Genomic DNA, 22661 nt, shown 5'->3' on the forward strand with positions numbered 1-22661 from the left:
GACCTGTTTCCTTCTAAGAGTTTTAAAGTTTTGGTTCTTATATTTAAATCTTTGATCATTTTTAGTTACTTTTTGTATATGATGTGAAGTAGGGATCCAGATTTGTTCTTTTGCTTGTGTATATCTACTGGTTACTGCACCATTTGTTGAAAAGATTATTCTTTCTCCATTCAATTGTCTTAGTTAGCCCCCTTGTGAAGAATTATCTGACCATAAATACAAGGGTTATTTCTGGACTCAGTTCTATGCCACTGATTTATATACATGTTTGTGATCGTGACAGTACCACACAGCCTTAATTGCTATAGCTCTTTAGTGAGTTTTTCTAATTCCTTTTTAGGTGACTTGGTTTTATATCCCTGTATATAAAATGGACTATTTAAAATAAATTTAAATAAAACTTAAGAAAGACTCATACTTAATTTATGAGTCTTTATAAATTAATAGAACATTGTGTTTGCTAAATGGTACTCAGTATATATTTTCAATAAGTAAACTGGTAAATATTATTTACCATAGATGTGAGCTCATTCTGTTCAGTTGCTCAGTCGTGTCCGACTCTTTGCGACCCCATGAATTGCAGCACGCCAGGCCTCCCTGTCCATCATCAACTCCCGGAGTTCACCCAAACTCACGTCCATCGAGTTGGTGATGCCGTCCAGCCATCTCATCCTCTGTCTTCTCCTTCTCCTCCTGCCCCCAATCCCTCCCAGCATCAGAGTCTTTTCCAATGAGTCAACTCTTTGCATGAGGTGGCCAAAGTACTGGAGTTTCAGCTTTAGCATCAGTCCTTCCAAAGAACACCCAGGACTGATCTCCTTTAGAATGGACTAGTTGGATTTCCTTGCAGTCCAAGGGACTCTCAAGAGTCTTTTCCAACACCACAGTTGAAACCATCAATTCTTCGGTGCTCAGCCTTCTTCACAGTCCAACTTTCACATCCATACATGACCATTGGAAAAACCATAGCCTTGACTAGACAGACCTTTGTTGGCAATGTCTCTGCTTTTGAATATGCTATCTAGTGATATAAAATTCTGAACTATTAGCTAATTGAAGATGGCATACTTATTATTACTTTAAGTTTGCTTAAATTTCTTCTTTTTCTTTCTTCTTAGGTTAATACAATCTGTTGGAATGAGACTGGAGAATATATTTTATCTGGCTCAGATGACACCAAGCTAGTAATTAGTAATCCTTACAGCAGAAAGGTAAAGTGGTTTTTAAAAATCTACAACTTAATGAGAAAAAAAAAGTAGCTAGAAATCAAATAGTGCATAATCATGAAGTGGGCTTTTGCAAAGAATGTTGTTATTTTGCTAAAGTTTGTTACATAATTTGGAAGTTATTGCATGCAGTTACTTAATATCTTTAGGAAAACATTAGGTTTCATTCAACTCTAGAAAATTTAAATATGCTTCATTTATTCATGTGGATAAAATTGCAAAAAATGATATTTCAATAAACCATTCTTCATGGTTGATTTTTTTTTCTTTTATGCTCACAGACTCTAATCTTATAATCACAGAATCAGCCAAGCATTTTATGAAACTGAATTTTATCAGTTTACACACAGTGGCTAGGTTCTAATAAAATGCTCATATAACATCCAATTCAGTAAACTGGGATATTATACTGAGTTTTAATTAGGATTATGTTCTAATTTTTATTGGCTGTTTTTCTGACTTATATAAAGTAAGTAGGTATACAGATACTTTATGTGAATGAGAACATTGTAGATTGTCAGACTAAAGTTTTAATATTAGCAATCTTACAGAATAAATGGTTCATTTAAAAAATTTTTTTCTACATTTAAATAGTTTAGATAATTAAATAAATGTTTGTGGTTCTACAGCCTAAAAAGAGGTTCGTATTGAGGCTCTTCTTCATTAAAGGAGAGATAGCTTTACTTAACTGTCCTAACTTAGCAGAGGGAAAGTTGTTTCCAAATCCTGATTGTCTTAGCTTGCAATTACTCAAAGAACCTTTTTCTTACAACAGACAAAACTTCCTAGAATAATGTATATGTGGAATACTTTTGGATTATCACAATCAGAAATTGGGCCTTCCCTGGTGACTCAGATAAAGAATCTGCCTGCAATGAGGGAGACCCAGATTCAGTTCCTAGGGCAGGAAGATCCTCTGGAGAAGGGAATGGCTACCCACTCCAGTATTCCTGCCTGGAGAGTTGATAGAGGAGCCTGGTGGGCTACAGTCCATGGGGTCGCAAAGAGTCGGACACAAGTGAAGTGACAGCATGCAGCACACATCAGAAGTTTAATGTTTATAGTATTTAAATCACTCAAAATCACTCATCTAGATACCAATGGAATAATTTTTTTTTTAAATATAGAGCTTTACTTTTTAAAATAAAAATTGTGAAAATATACATTACATAAAATTCAGCTTGTTAACCATTTTCTAGAGTTCAGTGTACCAGCATTAAGTTGATTCATATTATTGTGATATCATCACAATCATTGAGCCATAAAACTCCAGTCTTGCAAAGCTGACCCTGCTCATTAAGCAGTAACGCTCCATTCTTCCCTTCTCCAGCGCATGGCAACCATTATTCTATTTTCTATCTCCTTGAATTTGTCTATTCCAGGTACCTCATATAAGTGTTTGTATACAGTATTTGTCCTTATATGACTGGTTTATTTTACTTAGAGTAAGGTCCTTAAGGTTCATCCATGTGTCAGGATTTCTTTTCTTTTTAAAGCTGACATTGTATGTATATATCACATTTTGCTTATGCTTTCATCTGCCAGTGGACACTTGGGTTATTTCCACCTTTTTGGCTATTGTGAATAATGCTGCTATGAGCATAACAGTACAAATATCTCTCCAAGCCCCTGCTTTCAATTATTTTGTGAATATACCTATTGGAGTAATTTTTAAAAGATTTTATTTTCCCTTTAAAGTGATTACTCTTTTCAATTTGAGAAATGACTAACAGATAATACTTTAATAGATTTTAAGTATAAAAAGACTTTATAGTTTTCTTATAGTGGTTTTAATATATCTAAATTTGCTGTCATATAGGAATATTATTGTTTTGAAGCACTGATAATTCATTACATGGGAAAGTAAAGTTTTTTGATCTTGAGTCAGATATTACCTGTTCTTATAGTCCCACTCTATTTTTACATCCTGTGAGTTGATGGAAAAATTAATTTATGGCATATAAAATTTTTAAAACTTTAAAAAAATAGATTTAATTGTTTCTTAGTAATGGCATCATATCTTAATTATATATATCATAGATCTCAAATATATATAAATATAATGTATTAGAAATCTATGATATATATAATTAAGATATGATGCCATTAATAAGGAACACTTAAATATATATTTTATGTATATATATATATATATTTGAGATCTATGATAATATATCTATATTATATATATATATAATATATATATACAAAGGCTTTCCCCTTAAAGTTACAGGCTAGTTTCTTTGGACCAATTCTCCTACTGAAATGAACTCAAAAATACTTGATTAAAAAATTATACTAAAAGTAACAAAAGACTATTTTGATAGTAAAGAATTATCAGTCTGAAATAGAAGGGAAGTCTTCCCTAGTGGCTCGGTGGTAAAGAATCCACCTGCCAGTGCAGGAGACATGAGTTCAATCCCTGATCTGGGAGGATTCCATGTGCTGTGGAGCAACTAAGCCCTTAAGCCACAACTCTTGAGCCTGTGTTCTAGAGCCTGGGAGGGGCAACACTGAGCCCATGCACGCTAGAGCCTGTGCTCCGCAACAAGAGAAGCCACCACAGTGAGAAGCCTGTGCATTGCAACTGAACAGTGGCCCTTGCGCTCCACAGCTGGAGAAAAGCCCACCCAGCAGCGAAGACCCAGCATAGCCAAAAGTGAATAAATAAAATTATACAAAATGGAAGGGAAAAAGGTGAATCCAGAGAAGTGAGCATGATAACTTTTACCCTGAAGATATTTGTCAGTCTTATATCTAAACTTCAGTTTTGGTGGCCTTGAAGGTCAAGGTAAATAGAAACAAAGCTCAGGATCCCAATCATGTATGGATTCCTGTAGGAGACTTTATACAATATTCTGGGACTGTCTATACCATGAGGACTCCCAAAAGTCCTTCTCATGGTATAGATGAAACAGAAGGAAGTTAGTCCTCTGGTAGCCTAGGAGCATCCTGTTAAAGAAATCCTGAATATATGCAAAACTTTGATTTGGCTTCATCCAGCTACCTTTAGTTCTTAGAGCATAAAATGTTATTTGTTTCTTCTATGCTTTTCTTCTACTTTTCTCGGTTAGTGGTATGTTCTTTCCCATGCACCTCCTACCTACTTGGCAAGTTTAATTTCATCCTTTGAGCCTCAACTCTTATCTGTTCAGTTCAGTTGCTCAGTCATGTCCAACTCTTTGAGACCCCATGCACTGCAGCATGCCAGGCTTCCCTGTCCTCACCAACTCCCAGAGCCTGCTCAAACTCGTGTCTCTTGAGTCAGTGATGCCATCCAACCATCTCATCCTCTGTCATCCCCTTTTCCTCCTGCCCTCAGTCTTTCCCAGGATCAGGGTCTTTCCCAGTGAGTCAGTCCTTTGCATCAGGTGGCCAAAGTATTGAATCTTCAGCTTCATCTGAAATAATCTGTAATAATCACTAATTTCCTCTAGGTAAATGTAGGCATTCCTTCCCCATGTTCTTATATTTTATGGATAACTCAGTTACTATGTGGAGAAGGCAATGGCAACCCACTCTGGTACTCTCGCCTGGAAAATCCCATGGACGGAGGAGCCTGGTAGGCTATAGTCCATGGGGTCGCTAAGAGTCAGACACAAATGAGCGAATTCACTTGACTTTTCCTTTCATGCACTGGAGAAGGAAATGGCAGCCCACTCCAGTTTTCTTGCCTGGAGATTCCCAAGGCCGGGGGAGCCTGGTGGGCTGCTGTCTATGGGGTCACACACAGTCGGACATGACTTAAGCGACTTAGCAGCAGCAGCAGCAGCAATTACATGTTTGTGTTTGCATGTTGCTCACTATTAGATTCTAACTTATTTGGGACAACGACAATTTCGTTTTAGTTTCCTCAACACTTAGTAAATTACCTGTTACATAGTAGGTGCTCAATAAGTATGAGTAAAAGAAGGCAAGAAGTTTCTGTATTCAGTGCCTTAGAGAGGAGTAGGGTGAATTTGGGGAGAGGTGATTTTTACTAAGACATTGAAGAGCTAACATCTTCTATCTGGACACTCCTGGACCAAGCTTAAAGTTTTAGAAGTGTTGTGTATAACATGATGCACAAAGAAAGAGATACGTGCTTGGCCAGCGAGATTAGTGACAGTAACCTGATGATTAGCAGAGTGATGGACGTTATAGCTAGTTCACTTTCACATTTGTTGCTAATTGTATTTTAAAATATCATTTATATTCATTTCATATTGTTACTCTGCCAACGTCCATCTCTTTTGGCCATTAGTTTTAGGTGTTTCTGAAATCCAAGAATGGAAATCCATTTTCGGAATGGTGTTTTCTATTAATCCAAGGAAAGCATACATTAGAAAATATTTCCAGTTTTTAAAATTTATAACTGTTTGCACCTGTCCATCTAGTTTTTCTTAAATTGACACGTTATTGCTGTTTACCTCCAGTAGCATGCCTCTCTATTGATTGCATTGACCCATTTCCACATTAAAAATAAATTACAGCCTTTGATAAAATTACTAACTGTATATACATAATACACTTCGTTCAACAATTATTTATTAATTAGAGAAGTTCAGTTCAGAACTAAGTCCTGTCCGACTCTTTGCTGTGCCATGGACTACAGCATACGAGGCTTCCCTGTCCTTCACCATCTCCTGGAGTTTGCAGAAAATCATGTACATTGAGTTGATGATGCCATCCAACCATCTCATCCTGTCACTCCTGCTCCTCCTGCCTTCGGTCTTCTCTAGCATCAGGGTCTTTTCCAGTGAGTAGTATGTTTCCAATCAGGTGGCTAAAGTATTGGAGTTTCAGCTTCAATATCAGGCCTTCTAATGCACATTCAGGACTGATTTCCTTTAGGATGGACTGGTTGGATCGCCTTGCAGTCCAAGGGATTCTCAAGAGTCTTCTCCAAGACCACAGGTCAAAAGCATCAATATTTCGGTTCTCAGCTTTCTCCATAGTCCAACTCTCATATCCATACATGACTCCTGGAAAAACCATAGCCTTGACTAGACAGACCTTTGTGGACAAAGAAATGTCTCTACTTTTTAACATGCTGTCTGGGTTGTTAATAACTTTTCTTCCAAGGAGTAAGCGTCTTTTAATTTCATGGCTGCAGTCACCATCTACAGTGATTTTGGAGCCCAGAAAAATAAAATCTGCCACTGTTTCCACTGCTTCTTCATCTATTTTCCATGAAGTGATGGGACCTGATGCCATGATCTTCGTTTTCTGAATGTTGAGCTTTAAGCCAACTTTTTCACTCTCCTCTTTCACTTTCATCACGAAGTTCTTTAGTTCTTCTTCACTTTATCCTATAAGGGTGGTGTTATCGGCATATCTGAGGTAATTGATATTTCTCCCAACAGTCTTGATTCCAGCTTGTGCTTCATCCAGCCCAGCCTTCCTCATGATGTATATAAGTTAAATAAGCAGGGTGACAATATACAGCCTTGACATACTCCTTTTCCTATTTGGAACCAGGTTGTTCCATGTCCAGTTCTAAGTATTGCTTCCTGACCTGCATACAGGTTTCTCAAGAGGCAGGTCACGTGGTCTGGTATTCTCATCTCTTTCAGAATTTTCCACGGTTTATTGTGATCCACACAGTCAAAGGCTTTGGCATAGTCAATAAAGTAGAAATACATGTTATTCTGGAACCCTCTTGCTTTTTCGATGATTCAGCGGATGTTGGCAGTTTGATCTCTGGTTCCTCTGCCTTTTCTAAAACCAGCTTGAATATCTAGATACGGTTTATGTATTGTTGAAGCCTGGCTTCAAGAATTTTGAGCATTACTTTGCTAGCATGTGATATGAGTGCAATTGTGTGGTAGTTGAGCATTCTTTGGCATTGCCTTTCCTACAGATTGGAATGAAAATGGACATTTTCCAGTTCTGTGGTCACTGCTGAGTTTTCCAAATTTGCTGGCATATTGAATGCAGCACTTTCACAGCATCATCTTTTAGGATTTGAAATAACTTAACTGGAATTCTATCCTCTCCACTAGCTTTGTTTGTAGTGATGCTTCTTAAGGTCCACTTGACTTCACATGGCAGGATGTCTGGCTATAGGTGAGTGATCACACCATTGTGATTATCTGGGTTGTGAAGATCTTTTTTGTACAGTTCTTCTGTGTATTCTTGACACCTCCTCTTAATATCTTCTGCTTCTGTTAGGTCCATACCATTTTTGTCCTTTATCGAGCCCATCTTTGCATGAAATGTTCCTTTGGTATCTCTGATTTTCTTGAAGAGAGCTGTAGTCTTTCCCATTCTATTGTTTCCCTCTATTTGACTGATCTCTGAGGAAAGCTTTCTTATCTCTCCTTGCTATTCTTTGGAACTCTGCATTCAAATGGGTATATCTTTACTTTTCTTCTTTGCTTTTGGCTTTTCTTCTTTTCACAGCTATTTGTAAGGCCTCCTTAGACAGCCATTTTGCTTTTTTGCATTTCTTTTTCTTGGGGATGGTTTTACTTCCTGTCTCCTGTGCAGTGTCATGAACCTCCATCCATAGTTCATCAGGCATTCTGTCTATCAGATCTAGTCCCTTAAATCTGTTTCTCACTTTCACTGTATAATCATAAGGGATTTGATTTAGGTTGTACCTGAATGGTTTAGTGGTTTTCCCTACTTTCTTCAGTTTAAGTCTGAATTTGGCAATAAGGAGTTCATGATCTGAGCCACAGTTGTGAGGTAGTTTGAGCATTCTTTGGCATTACCTTTGTTAGTATTTCCACTTTCTTATATAGTGGATTAAGGAAAGAGAAATGTTAGATTTTGACTTGATAAACTAGGTGATCAACATGTGGTGGATAGTGATCAACTAGGTGTGGGTGGATAGTGATGTTATTAAGGTGTGGAATACTAGAGAGAGAATAAATTGGAGTGGGCCATCTGAAATGAAGATATTTTTTCAGAGAGAACAGATTTGTTCAGTGGAAAGGACTTCAGTTTTTACTAATTATTTTAATAGTTACTCTGATTAATTAAGAAATTTCTTTCCATTTTTGAGTGATATATGCCAACACACATTAGTATATTGAATGAGATTCCTGCTTTTGTTTTTGAAGCTATGCATAAACCTGTTAAATAGAGATAAATCAAATTGTTAATAATGTCTACTGAAGGTGACTAAAGTCAAAGACCTGTCAGATTAAAACTGTGAAAGACCTAGCATACATTGTGTGTACTTATATGTACTTAGCTACTTGGTAAATCATGCTGAAATATATGCTACTTGGTAAATTATGCTGAAATATATGTCGACATTAAAGTCTATGATTCTATCTTGTTTAAAAGCTTTACATTTATTATTCTCTATGTTATTTCTTATACTTTAATTGAGCAGATCTCAGTGTCTTATACTTGGAGAGAGGAATGAAAAAGTTTAACATGTTTTACACACAATTTTTATTGTCCATTGGCTTTGGTTAATGTAGGTACAATGACTCTCCTCTTTTTTTATTTGACCCTCATTAAATGTGCATTAATGGCCAGGGAAGCCTGGAGTCCTGCAGAGAGTAGGACACAACTGAGTGACTGATCAACAACAGATAAGACCTACAGTGGAGTACTGTATGGTACTCAGCAAACCCTTGTTTTGTTTGTGACCCCAGGACTTAGATGAAGTGACTGTAATACTTATTTAAATTTAAGTATTTACTTCATTTAAGTTGTCAAGGTAATTAGCTGCTAATATTTATCTGTGTTCTGGCTTGGTGTCCTACTGTCAGTTAATGAATTTGTCAATTAGTCTTACATTGTAAATAGTTACTTGAAACCAAGCCAAAAATAAAGTTGATGTATCTTTTCCTAAATTTTTTTTAAATTTGAAAACTGATCGATAAGTTAAAAAGGTAATACAATCAACATCCACAAATAGACTTTTGAAAAAAGTATTTCAGAATAATTTGGAGGTGTCATGCATTTCATGAATACTCTGACATTTGTCTACTAAGAACAAGAACATTATCCTGTATAACTGTAATGCAGTTACCATGGTCAGAAAGTATAATATTGAATATAGAGTTGATCCTCTTTACTTAACAGATTCTATGTTTGCACGTTTACCAACTCATTAAATTTATTTTTACCCTTCCACATCAATAACTTTCAGTGCTTTTCTGGTCATTGATGGCCATTCACATGTACAGAGTGGCAAAAAATTTGAATTGCCTAACTCATACATCAATACACATGTTCTCAGATGAGATCAAACAAGGTGCTGCTGGATACGTCTTGTTTCACATCGAATACTGTAAACATACTGCATCCTTTGTGTGATATATTGAATGTCACACGTTTTGCATTTTTGTGCTTTTTGTTCATGACTTCAATAGTTAAAAGGGTCCCCAGTTATCTTCCTGAGTATCGTCAAGTCTTCCTCAGTATAAGAAACCTGGAATATACTTTATAGAGAAAATATGTTAGATGAGCTTCATTTGTTACTGTTTGTTGTCCAGTCACTAGTTGTGTCCAACTCTGTGACCCCGTGGACTACAGCCCGCCAGGCTTGCCTGTTCTTCGTTGTCTCCTGTAATTCTCTCAGATTCATGTTCATTGAGTCAGTGACACTATCTCATCCTCTGCCGCTCCCTTTTCTCTTTGCCTTCAGTCTTTCTCAGCATCAAGGTCTTTTCTAATAACTCATTTCTTCACATCAAGTGGCTAAAGTATTGTAGCTTCACCTTCAGCATCAGTCCTTCCAATGAATATTTAGATATGAATTATAGTACTCTTTGCCCTAAGTTCATTGTTAATGAATCAACAATATGTATTAATTAATGTGTCTTTAAACAAACACATACAACAGAGTTACTTATGATTTGTTGATGAAAAGTTTGTGACCAGAGCCTCACAGAAACCTAACCCTGTATTTTCACAGGAGCAGTTAGTTGGTAATGGATACAGCACTTGCTAAGGCAGTGTTAGGACTTCCTTGGTGGCTCAGTGGTAAAGAATCCACATGCCAATTCAGGAGTCTTATGTTCAATAACTGGGTTGGGAAGATCTGTTGGGGAAGGAAACAGCAGCCCACTCCAGTATTTTTGCCTGGGAAATCCCTTGGACAGAGGAGCCCAGTGGGCTATAGTCCATGGAGTCACAAAAGAGTCAGACACAACTTATTGATTAAAGAACAATGTAATCTTAGTGGTGACTTTATAGAACATAACTACCAGTAGTAATGAGAATTGCCTGTATGCTATATATATAATATATATGATTTTGTTCTATCGACTAAAAAAATGCACATCCTAAATGTTGAGAATTGTGTTTTATTCAGTGGACATACTGAGGACTTAAGCCAGGGAGACAGCCTCTCAAATATCTCTGAGGGACTGTTCTGAGGAGGTAAAGGGGAGCCAGGATAAGTATAAGAGTTTCTGCAAAAGAAAAAAAACAATCCACAAAACTCCAGGTAATCAGAACATCAAAAGATTAATGCTAATTTAAGAAAATCCAGACATCTCAAGTTAATAAATTTAGGAAGATAAATTTTTTCTTTTCTTGGGGAAGATACTGGAATCTGGGCTTAATGAAATTGTTCTTTTGTTCTGGCCCTTAACTATCTAAGGTCCTTTTTTATCTCCATCCTGAATCCCCTCAGGGTACACCATTGGGCGTGTCTGCAGAGGCTGATGGCTTGATGACTGGCAGCTTATTTATCGCTGTTCTAAGTTCCCCTCAGGGTTAACCACTGGAGGTGACTGCAGTGATGGTTGAATGTAGCATCCTCTCTTTAGTGTTATGCAGGCATATCCTAGTATATGCCTGCCATATCTATAGTATACATGGTATCCGTAGTATATTAGATAGCTTCCCTTATAGCTCAATTGGGAAAGAATCTGCCTGCAGTGCAGGAGGCCTGGGCTTGATTCCTGGGTTGGGAAGATCCCCTGGAGAAGGAAATGGCAACCCACTCCAGTATTCTTGCCTGGAGAATCTTTTGGACAGAGGAGCCTGGCAGGCTACAGTCCATGGGGTTGCAAGAGTTGGACATGACTTAGTGACTAAACCAGCATATTATATATATATATTACAATATATCTATAGTATGTTACATATATCCACACATAGTACATGTACATATATACCTGTATATATTCAAATTTTCCCATTTGTTTCAGTAATGTTCTTTAGCACTGCCATGGCTCTCTTAATCTAGCCCCCAGTGCAGCATCACACATTTAATTTAGTTGTCATATTTCCTTTATCTGCTTGAGAATAGTTCATGCAACTTTTTGGTCTTTCATGACATTGATATGTTGTTTTATTGTTATATTGACTATCAAGTCATTTCATAGAATGTCCCTCCATTTGGATTTGTCTGTTTCTTCATGAGTCGATTAAAATTAAACACTTTTGCTAAGAATTCTCTATGATGTTGTGGTACATGATATTTGTTCCCTGACTGGTGATGTTAAATTTGATCTTTCCATTGTGAGGGTACATTTATCCTTTGTGATTATAAGCTATCTATGAAGTGGTGTGTTGAGATTGTGTAAATATTCTTTTTCATAAATGGTTTCAATATTCATTGATTCTTGCCTTAATCAGTTGTTATAATGTCATTACAAATAGTGTTTTTTAATTCTATCATTTCTTCCATATTTACTAATTGACATTTTTTGGTGAATATGAGCATTTACTTTGTCTTTGCCATCGTTTTGAAAAAATTACTATGGGATTATAGATTTTTATTTTTATTCAATAAATTGTAATCTATCACTGATAATCTTTTGGATGCTCAAATTGCTCCAGTTTGTTCAGTAAGACATTTTTTGTTGTTCTTTTATTTATTTAAAAAAATTTTATTGGAGTATAGTTGATTTACAGTAGTATGTTAGTTTTGTTCAGTAAGACATTTAAAGTGAACTAAAGAAACTTTGTGTTTCTGTTTTGACATACTCTCCCTTTTTTTTAAAGCACATTTTAAAAATAAAAAACCACAACAGATACTTCCATTGTGCTAAATCTCCATTCTATATACATTGTGGGGATGTACTGGAATTTATTCAGCCAGTCTCCTGTGTTTTGTTTGCTATTATGAATGACTCAGTAAATAACTGTTTTTTGTTTTTTTGTTGGATGTATACCTTCAGAGTAAATTCTTAGAAATAGACTTGTCTGATCAAAGAGTTAATGCATACGTAGTTTTGTGAAGGATTGCTAATTTCCTTTCTATTGGTCTCACACCATTTAGCATCCCACCAGAATTGTTTAAAGAGCCTGGTGTCCCTCTCCCCATCACACTCACTTATACAATATGTTGTCAAGCTTTTGAATTTTTGCTTATCTAAAAACTGGAAATTGGTGATCTCAATATAGTTTCAATTTGCATTTCCTATATGAAGTTGATGGTTTTTCACAATTTTAAGGCCCATTTGTTTATCTTGGACTATATTCAGATCTTTTGCCCTTTTTTTTTTTCTCTCTCAATTTTTAAGCACTGTAGGGGGATTGGTCTTTTATCTGCTGTGTTTGTTACAAATGTTGCAATGTTTATTTTAAACCATACTTCTGTCACAGGAATTCTGATCTTTTAAATTATTAAGGATTTAGGTGTAGGAACTTCTTTATTCTTTACAGACATAGGAACTTCTGTACCATTTTATTACTTTACTTTTATGATTCTTTAAGATTCAGAATATATTTTTTCATCCTGAAAGGGAATGACTTAATCATTTAGGAAACAATTTCAAAAGTCAATCAAGAAGTCTTTTCATATTTACTATGAGTTTATGAATGAGTCACATATACCAAATAGGTAGAAATACACATATTTAATTTTCAAGGCACTCTTGTTGAACCCGTTTGTGTGCCTGATGCACAATGAGGCCAGACAAACCAAAATTGTAGAATTTGGAGCAGAGCAACGTTTATTGCAAGGATCATGCAAGAGCAACAAATAGACCCAAACTCTCTATGGTTTTCAGGGAAGAAATTTTTACAAACAGAATTTGGGGGGCAGGCTACCAGGTGTGTAACCCCTGCTGGTTGGCTGTTGGTAAGGTAACATTGTTCTAGGAATCTCCAGCCTGGGTCCACATGCTCAGCCTAAAGTTACTGTCCTCCTTCTGGCTAGGGGCCTTAAGTTCTTGTAGAACTCAGAGATGTGTATCAAACTGTTATGCACAACCCCTTCTCCTCCCCTGCAAAGAACCAGAACCAAGTTCCCTTGCCCTTTCTAATTTCCTCAGTCTCCTAATTAGTAACTGAATCTGCCTTTTGGAACTCAGGGAAGATCTAGGAGGCTGAAAGCCGTTTTTCTACAAACAAGAGACAGAAGACACTCAAAGACTTTTATGCCTGGGCTGGCCTCACAGGTTCCTGCTTGGTCTCAGTCCCATTTTCTATGATTCTCCTCAGGCATGAGAGAAACAGATATTGGACTAGACAGGAAATAAAATTTGGATAGAGAAGTTAATCATAAACTCTGCAGAGGAACTTAGTTTTAGGGGGACTCTGTTTCAGCACTATTCTTGTTGATATACTTAATCTTCTTTACATCTCAGAGGGAAATAAAATATGTGAGATTCTGATTTTTTTTTCTAATTATAATATTGGGTTAGCCAAAAAGTTCATTTGGGATTTTCCATGTTATGCAAAAACTTGAACAAACTTTTTAGCCAACCCAATAGTTTGGACTCAAATGATAATTTTTCATTTGAGCTGAGAGTGTTAATGAGAATTTATTCCTGGCAAGGATTATATTAAGTTTGAATCTGACTGCTTCTTTTTAGGAAATAGTAAATTACTAAAAATTACTCTTAGTAATTTAGTAATTAGTAATAAATTTACTCTTTAGTAATTTAGCAATAAATTACTAAAAACTCCTCTCTGTGTTTTAGGTTTTGACAACAATTCGTTCAGGGCACCGAGCAAATATATTTAGTGCGAAGTTCTTACCATGCACAAATGATAAGCAGATTGTATCCTGCTCTGGAGATGGAGTAATATTTTATACCAACGTTGAGCAAGATGCAGAAACTAACAGACAGTGCCAATTTACATGCCATTATGGAACTACCTATGAGGTACAGTATTACTATGATTTATCTATATGTATATATATGTATATATGTTTTGTGTAAGTGTATATGTATATGTAGATAGATGTGTGTGTGTATGTACATATTCATGCATAAATAAGTAAAGGTATTATTGACAAAATGTCTAGATTTTCAGTATTTGAGAAAATGTACCTTGATAGGATTGTGAATAAAGTTAAGGAATAAGATGTGAATAATAGTAATGGGGTTTGTAATTCCTTGAGCAACTATAAGAAAACAGATATCAGACTTTAAAGATGCTTCTTTATTGTGCTGTAGGGCTCTATACTAGGCTTTAATCTTGTTACCACTTTCTCACTGTTTTATATGAAGTGGCATGGTTATCAAAATGTCAGAAGACATGCTAGTACACTTAAATAAAGGAATCTGATTTCTAAAGGTCATTAATAAGCTCAAGCCCTGAGCTGAATTAAAATGAGGTGAAATGAATCTGAGACTCAGTTATATATACTGCTTTGGTTCAGAAAAACTGCTTATTCTTCAGAAAGCTCTTTTATAATCTTGTCATTGCATTTCTTGGTATCAAAAGATTCATTGTTTTCCCATGTGCTGACATGGTATATTTTTTTCATTACTTGAATTTCAGTTCTTCTGTATCCTCATGTTATGATACATCCTTACAAAAATAGTATTTTATAGCTGAATTTTTGTTAATCTGTTTCTCACAAATTTGGCTTTTAACTGGAAATTTCAGTCAATATATGTTTATTGTGAGTCCTGATATATTTGGATCTATTTATATATCTTATTGTAAGTTTTTTTATTTGAAAGTATTTTCTGTCATTGATTTCCCTGTTCTCTTTTTGACATTCTTTTGAATTTCTTGAAGGGTTTGCATTTGGCCCATTTTGTTTCTGCTATTGCAAGGAAGATAGACATTCATATTTTACAAGAGTAGTTAACAAAGTCTAAAGTCAATAAGTACCTTTGCCTTTCTCCTGAATGTATACCTTAGCTCATTATAATCTTTCTATCCCTTGTCTAATTTTATATGCTTATATTGTTCAGAACACTCTATCCTCTTCTGAATCAAAAATATTATTATTGTTTTATTAGTCTTTACTATATTATTAGATTTACCTACATTTTTGCTTGTACTTTTCCCTTTTCTGTTATAGGTTTTCTGTGTGGGGTCATTTGGTATCTCAAGCACATTCTTTTTTTTTCTTTTTTTCCCATTATACAGTTTGTTTTAAATGTATCAAATATAAAGGTGCAAAGCAAAAAATAAATGTTTTTGAAGCTAGGAGAGTAAGTATGCTATTCCTAGTCAGATACAAACTTAGTTATCACACACGTACACAAATCAAAAATGACATGAAACAGGAAAAACTGAAGAACTTCTTTTGCTTTCAGAAAACAGCCAAGAAACCGAAGACAATTCTTTTTATAATTAAAAAAAAATTTTTTTCCCGTAGTAGCTAACATGCCTTCTGTAGGCAGTGAACTTTTTTCTGCTTGTAACGTTAATACATCCATATTTTTACTCTCTATAAAAATCAAGTCTCCCAGTAAAAATGGTATTTTACCACACTAATCTTTCAATTCCATCACTAAAAATGTATTTATACACAATTTCTAGCCTCTTGGAACACTCTGCATGATGGATTTTAGTCACTGGAATGACTAATTTCTCAGAAAAGCAGCATTGCCTCAACTGTGGTATGATTTGGTGGTCAGTATTCTTGTTTTCTAGTAACGATCTCATAAGCAGGAACACTGGGTTCTTTGTGATTTCATCGATCAAGGAAACATTTCCAAGCAGCTTCTGAGCAAACATTTCTTAACAGGTTGATCACAGATCTGGGGTCTTCACTCTTCATAATGGCACTGCCAGACACAATTGTGTTAGCTCCTGCCTCTTCCCATTTATGGATGGTGTCTGGACCTACTCCACCATCAACCTCGATGTCCAAAGATGGGAACTGGGTCCTCAGGCAGTGAACCTTTGGCATCATATCTTTCATGAGTTTCTGCCCTCCAAGCCCATGTTTCACTGTCATAACCAAGGCCATATCTATCTGATTGATTAGCCCATGGTGTCAAATACTCACCTGTAGTTCCTGGTTTGATAGCAAGGCCAACCTTCATTCCATTCTCTCAAATGTCTTTGGTCAAAGCTCCTGGCTTGTCTGTAGCCTCCAGATGAAAGGTATGTTGATTGGCTCCTGCTATAGCCATTGGTTTTACCCACTGTTCTGGCCTGGACACCATCATGTGCATGTCAAAGGAAGGGTCCTGGCGTAGCTCCTTTTGGAGGCTTTCTACCGCAGGGTGACCAAAGGTGATGTTGGGAACAAAATGCCCATCTGTTACATCCAGGTGCAGATAATCAACCTCAGAGTCCAGCATCTGGAGGAACTCGGCCCCTAAACCGGCCAGGTTACTGTTGTGGATGGATGGGCCAATTTTGCAGCCAGATGCCATCGTGCTAGTGCTCCAGAGCTAAAGTACATTCTTTACCGGTTCCTTTAAGTCAGAGTTTGCTGATATAAAACAATTTTAGTCCTATTTTCCTTTTATATCATTCACTTCTTCCCTTTTCATCCTTTTCTAGAAAATATCTTTTTTATGTCAGTTCTTCAGAGGTAGTCTTACTAGATACAGGCTTCTAGTTTGACAGTTACTCTATTTCAGGTGATATTTCACTGTATTCTGACTTGACTTTTGAAGTTGAGCAGTCAATCAACAGTTTAATTGTGATTCCTTTGTATTTAAGTTATCTCTTCCTTGACTGAATTTAATTCTGTTTTTCTTTGTGTGTTTTTTTTTTTCCTTCATTGATGTCACAACAGTGTATTGAGGTATGGATTTCCTTTTGATTTTTCTTGGAATTTTTATGTGTTCTTAGTCTGAGAAATTGGAATCTTGAAAAATGAGGGAGATTTATAGATAAATAAGTTTTTAGTTCTTTCCCATTCTCTGTATTTTTTATTCTGGAATTCTGATTAGATATATGTTAAGACCTTCCTGTTCCATCTAGCATTAAACTTTTCCCCATTGAAGTACAAAACATAAAGAAAAAGTACAAAACACTGAGTATATCTCAGTAAATTATCACAAAGTGAATTTGTTCATGTAGCAGCCACAAAGATCAAGAAATATAAGGCATTAAGGACTTCCCCGAAGCTGCTGTATCCTGATTTCCATGATCTTATTTTTCTAACCACTTTAGTTTTTTTGTTTTTGAACATTATATGCAGTGAGTCATATTAAATGGTCTTTTGTTTCTTTTTAAATTTGTTATCCTTTGCTGAACAAAGTCTCCCTTAGGTTTGTGAAACTCATCTGTGTTGGGTACCACTACAGTGTGTTTATTTTCCTGCTTTTTAGTGTTCGACTGTGTGAATAAGCCACAGCTGGTGGGTCTGTTCTACTGCTGATGAAAATTTTAAATTTGATTTTCAATTTGGAGAACATACTTTACATGACTTGCAGTATTTATGTTTAGAAGTAAACTTTTTCTGTCATAGGATATGTATTTGTTTATTTTAGAGATAGTGCCAAATATTTATCCAAAGTGTAACAGTGTGCGTTCCCACCAATAGCATATAATAAGAATTCCTTTTGCTCCTCATCTTTGCCAACAGTATATATGGTTAATCTCTAATTTTGAACAGGCTTATTTAAATGTCTTTTACTGTTGTTACTTCTGAGGTTACTGCATAGTTTATTGGTTATTTAGATATACTGTTTTGTCAAGTGCCTATTCAGAATTCTTTCCTAATCTTTCTATTAGGTTGTCCATTTTATTTCATTATTACTGTTGATTTATAGGAATTTCTTTTATCTTCAGCATATGAAACTATCTCTTCCAACTCTGTGGTTGTATTTTCACTCTCCTAATGGTGTCTTTTCATGAACAAAAGTTATCTCTGTTGTCTTAATGTATTGGTCTTTTTTAAAAAAAAATTGTACCTGCTTTCTGTATCCTGCTCAAAAAAGTCTTTTTCTTTCTGAAGGTTATGGAGACATTCTTCTGTTTCAGACTCTCTTTTAGAAAGACTATTGTTTTGTCTTTTTCATTTAGATCTTGTTTTGCTCTTGTTCAGTTGCTAAGTCCTGTCTGACTCTTTGTGACCACATGGATAGCAGTACACCAGGCTTGTTTGTCCTTCACTATTTTCCAGAGTTTTCTCAAAATCACTGTTTCCTAAATTTTCTCAAATGGACCCCTGTCCATTGATTCAGTGATGCTGTATAACCATCTCATCCTCTGCTGCCCCCTTCTCATCTTGCCTTCAATCTTTCCCAGTATCAGAATGTTTTCCAGTGAGTCTGCTCTTCAGATGGCCAAAGTATTGGAGCTTTAGCTCCAGCATCATTTCTTCCAATGAATATTCAGGACTGATTTCCTTTAGGACTGACTGGTTTGATCTCTGCATCCCAAGGGACTCTCAAGAGTCTTTTCCAGTACCACCAGCATTCAGTTCTTTGGTGCTCAAATTTCATTATGATCCAATGCTCACATATGTACATGACTCCTGGAAAAACCATATTTTTGATTGTATGTACCTTTGTTGGCAAACTGATCTTTGCTTTTTATTGCACTGCCTAGGTTTGTCATAGCTTTCCTTCCAAGGAGCAATCATCTTTTAATTTCATGGCTACAGTCACTGTACACAGTGATTTTGGAGCCCAGGAAAATGAAATCTGTTAATATTTCCACTTTTTACGCTTCTATTTGCCATGAAGTGATGGGACTGGATATCATAATCTTATTTAGTTTTTTGAATGTAGAGTTTAAGCCAGCTTTTTCACTCCTCATTCACCATCATCAAGAGGCTCTTTATTTCTCTTTACTTTCTGCTATTAGAGTGGCATCATCTTCATATCTGAGGTTATTGATGTTTCTTCCGGCAATCTTGATTCCAGCTTGTGATTCATCCAGCTCAGCATTTAGCATGATACACTCTTTATATGACAGAATGCGGTCCACTGGAGAAGGGAATGGCAAACCACTTCAGTATTCTTGCCTTGAGAACCCCATGAACAGTATGAAAAGGCAAAATGATAGGATACTGAAAGAGAAACTCCCTGGGTCAGTAGATGCCCAATATGCTACTGGAGATCAGTGGAGAAATTACTCCAGAAAGAATGAAGGGATGGAGCCAAAGCAAAAACAATACCCAGCTGTGGATGTGACTGGTGATAGAAGCAAGGTCCGATGCTGTGAAGAGCAATATTGCATAGGAACCTGGAATGTCAGGTCCATGAATCAAGGCAAATTGGAAGTGGTCTAACAGGAGATGGCGAGAGTGAACGTCAACATTCCAGGAATCAGCGAACTAAAATGGACTGGAATGGGTGAATTTAACTCAGATGACCATTATAACTACTACTGTGGGCAGGAATCCCTTAGAAGAAGTGGAGTAGCCATCATGGTCAACAAGAGAGTCCAAAATGCAGTGCTGCTGCTGCTGCTAAGTCACTTCAGTTGTGTCCGACTCTGTGCGATCCCATAGATGGCAGCCCACAAGGCTCCCCCATCCCTGAGATTCAGCAGGCAAGAACACTGGAGTGGGTTGCCATTGCCTTCTCCAATGCAGGAAAGTGAAAAGTGAAAGGGAAGTCGCTGAGTCTTATCCGACTCTTAGCGACCCCATGGACTGTGGCCCACCGGGCTCCTCCATCCATGGGATTTTCCAGGCAAGAGTACTGGAGTGGGGTGCCATTGCCTTCTCCACCAAAATGCAGTACTTGGATGCAATCTCAAAAGCAACTGAATGATCTTTGTTCGTTTCCGAGGCAAACCATTCAATATCACGGTAATCCAAGCCTATGCCCTGACCAGTAATGCTGAAGAAGCTGAAGTTGAACGGTTCTATGAAGACCTACAAGACCTTTTAGAACTAACACCCAAAAAAGATGTCCTTTTCATTATAGGGGACTGGAATGCAAAAGTAGGAAGTCATGAAACACCTGGAGTAACAGGCAAATTTGGCCTTGGAATACAGAATGAAGCAGGGCAAAGGCTAAATAAGAGTTTTGCTAAGAGAACGCCCTGGTCATAGCAAACACCCTCTTCCAAAAACACAAGAGAAGACTCTACACATGGACATCACCAGATGGTGAACACCAAAATCAGACTGATTATATTCTTTGCAGTCAAAGATGGAGAAGCTCTATACAGTCAGCAAAAACAAGACCGGGAGCTGACTGTGGCTCAGATCATGAACTCCTTATTGCCAAATTCAGACTTAAATTGAAGAAAGTGGGGGAAACCACTAGACCATTCATGTATGACCTAAATCAAATCCCTTATGATTATACAGTGAGAGTGAGAAATAGATTTAAGGGACTAGATCTGATAGAGTGCCTGATGAACTATGGATGGAGGTTCGTGTCATTGTACAGGAGACAGGGATCAAGACCATCCCCATGGAAAAGAAATGCAATAAAGCAAAATGGCTGTCTGAGGAGGCCTTACAAATAGCTATGAAAAGAAGAGAAGCGAAAAGCAAAGGAGAAAAGGAAAGGTATAAGCCTCTGAATGCAAAGTTCCAAAGAATAGCAAGGAGAGATAAGAAAGCCTTCCTCAGCGATCAATGCAAAGAAATAGAGGAAAACAACAGAATGGGAGAGACTAGAGCTCTCTTCAAGAAAATTAGAGATACCAAGGGAACATTTCATGCAAAGATGAGCTCGATAAAGGACAGAAATGGTATGGACCTAACAGAAGCAGAAGATATCAAGAAGACGTGGCAAGAATACACAGAAGAACTGTACAAAAAAGATGTTCACGACCCAGATAATCACCATGGTGTGATCACTGACCTAGAGCCAGACATCCTGGAATGTTAAGTCAAGCGGGCCTTAGAAAGCATCACTATAAACAAAGCTAGTGGAGGTGATGGAATTCCTGTTGAGCTATTCAAATCCTGAAAGATGATGCTGTGAAAGTGTTGCACTCAATATGCCAGCAAATAGGGAAAACTCAGCAGTGGCCACAGGACTGGAAAAGGTCAGTTTCATTCCAATCTCAAAGAAAGCCAATCCCAAAGAATGCTCAAACTATCGCACAGTTGCACTCATCTCATACGCTAGTAAAGTAATGCTCAAAATTCCCCAAGCCAGGCTTCAGCAATATGTGAACCATGAACTTCCAGATGTTCAAGCTGGTTTTAAAAAAGACAGAGGAACCAGAGATCAAATTGCCAACATCCCCTGGATCCTGAAAAAGCAAGGGAGTTCCAGATAAACATCTATTTCTGCTTTCTTGACTATGCCAAAGCCTTTGACTGTGGGGATCACAATAAACTGTGGAAAATTCTGAAAGAGATGGGAATACCAGATCACCTGACCTGCCTCTTGAGAAACCTATATGCAGGTCGGGAAGCAACAGTTAGAACTGGGCATGGAACAACAGACTGGTTTCAAATAGGAAAAGGAGTACGTCAAGGCTGTATATTGTCACCCTGCTTATTTAACTTCTATGCAGAGTACATCATGAGAAACGCTGGACTGGAAGAAGCACAAGCTGGAATCAAGATTGCCGGAGAAATATCAATAACCTCAGATATACAGACAACACCACCCTTATGGCAGAAATTGAAGAAGAACTAAAGAGCCTCTTGATGAAAGTGAAAGAGGAGAGTGAAAAAGTTGGCTTAAAGCTCAACATTCAGAAAACTAAGATCATGGGATCTGGTCCCATCACTTCATGGGAAATAGATGGGGAAACAGTGGAAACAGTGTCAGACTTTGTCTTTTGGAACTCCACAATCACTGCAGGTGGTGACTGCAGCCATGAAATTAAAAGATGCTTACTCCTTGGAAGGAAAGTTATGACCAACCTAGATAGCATATTAAAAAGCAGAGACATTACTTTGCCAACAAAGGTCCGTCTAGTCAAGGCTCTGGTTTTTCCAGTGGTCATGTATGGATGTGAGAGTTGGACCGTGAAGAAAGCTGAGTGCTGAAGAATTGATGCTTTTGAACTATGGTGTTGGAGAAGACTCTTGAGAGTCCCTTGGACTGCAGGGAGATCCAACCAGTCCATCCTAAAGGAGATCAGTCCTGGGTGTTCATTGGAAGGACTTATGCTAAAGCTCAAACTGCAATACTTTAGCCACCTCACGCGAAGAGTTGACTCATTGGAAAAGACCCTGATGCTGGGAGGGACTGGTGGCAGGAGGAGAAGGGGACGACAGAGGATGAGATGGCTGGATGGCATCGCTGACTCGATGGACGTGAGTCTCAGTGAACTCCGGTAATTTTTGATGGACAGGGAGGCCTGGCATGCTGCGATTCATGGGGTTGCAAAGAGTCGGACACGACTGAGCGACTGAAATGAACTGAAGTCTTTATATGTGTTAAATAAGTAGGTTGACAGTATACAGCCTTGTCATACTTCTTTCTCAATTTTGAATCATTCAGTTGT

At 37.1% G+C, this 22661-nt stretch overlaps 1 protein-coding gene and 1 pseudogene across 9 annotated transcripts in view; one reads left to right on the top strand and one right to left on the bottom strand.

Moving 5' to 3' along the window:
- The window catches only part of DCAF6 (DDB1 and CUL4 associated factor 6), a 184353-nt gene that overhangs the window by 47638 nt on the left and 114054 nt on the right, over positions 1–22661 (top strand). For all 9 annotated transcript variants that reach the window (XM_070366876.1, XM_005896961.2, XM_070366886.1 and 6 more), the window contains 2 exons: positions 1119–1211; positions 14057–14242. In XM_070366876.1, coding sequence (XP_070222977.1) covers positions 1119–1211; positions 14057–14242 — 279 coding nt within the window. The remainder of the gene's footprint in view (positions 1–1118; positions 1212–14056; positions 14243–22661) is intronic.
- On the bottom strand, positions 16015–16943 carry LOC102283204 (ribulose-phosphate 3-epimerase-like; annotated as a pseudogene).

This window comes from Bos mutus, chromosome 3 (assembly GCF_027580195.1).
Source record: "Bos mutus isolate GX-2022 chromosome 3, NWIPB_WYAK_1.1, whole genome shotgun sequence".
Lineage (NCBI taxonomy): Eukaryota > Metazoa > Chordata > Mammalia > Artiodactyla > Bovidae > Bos > Bos mutus.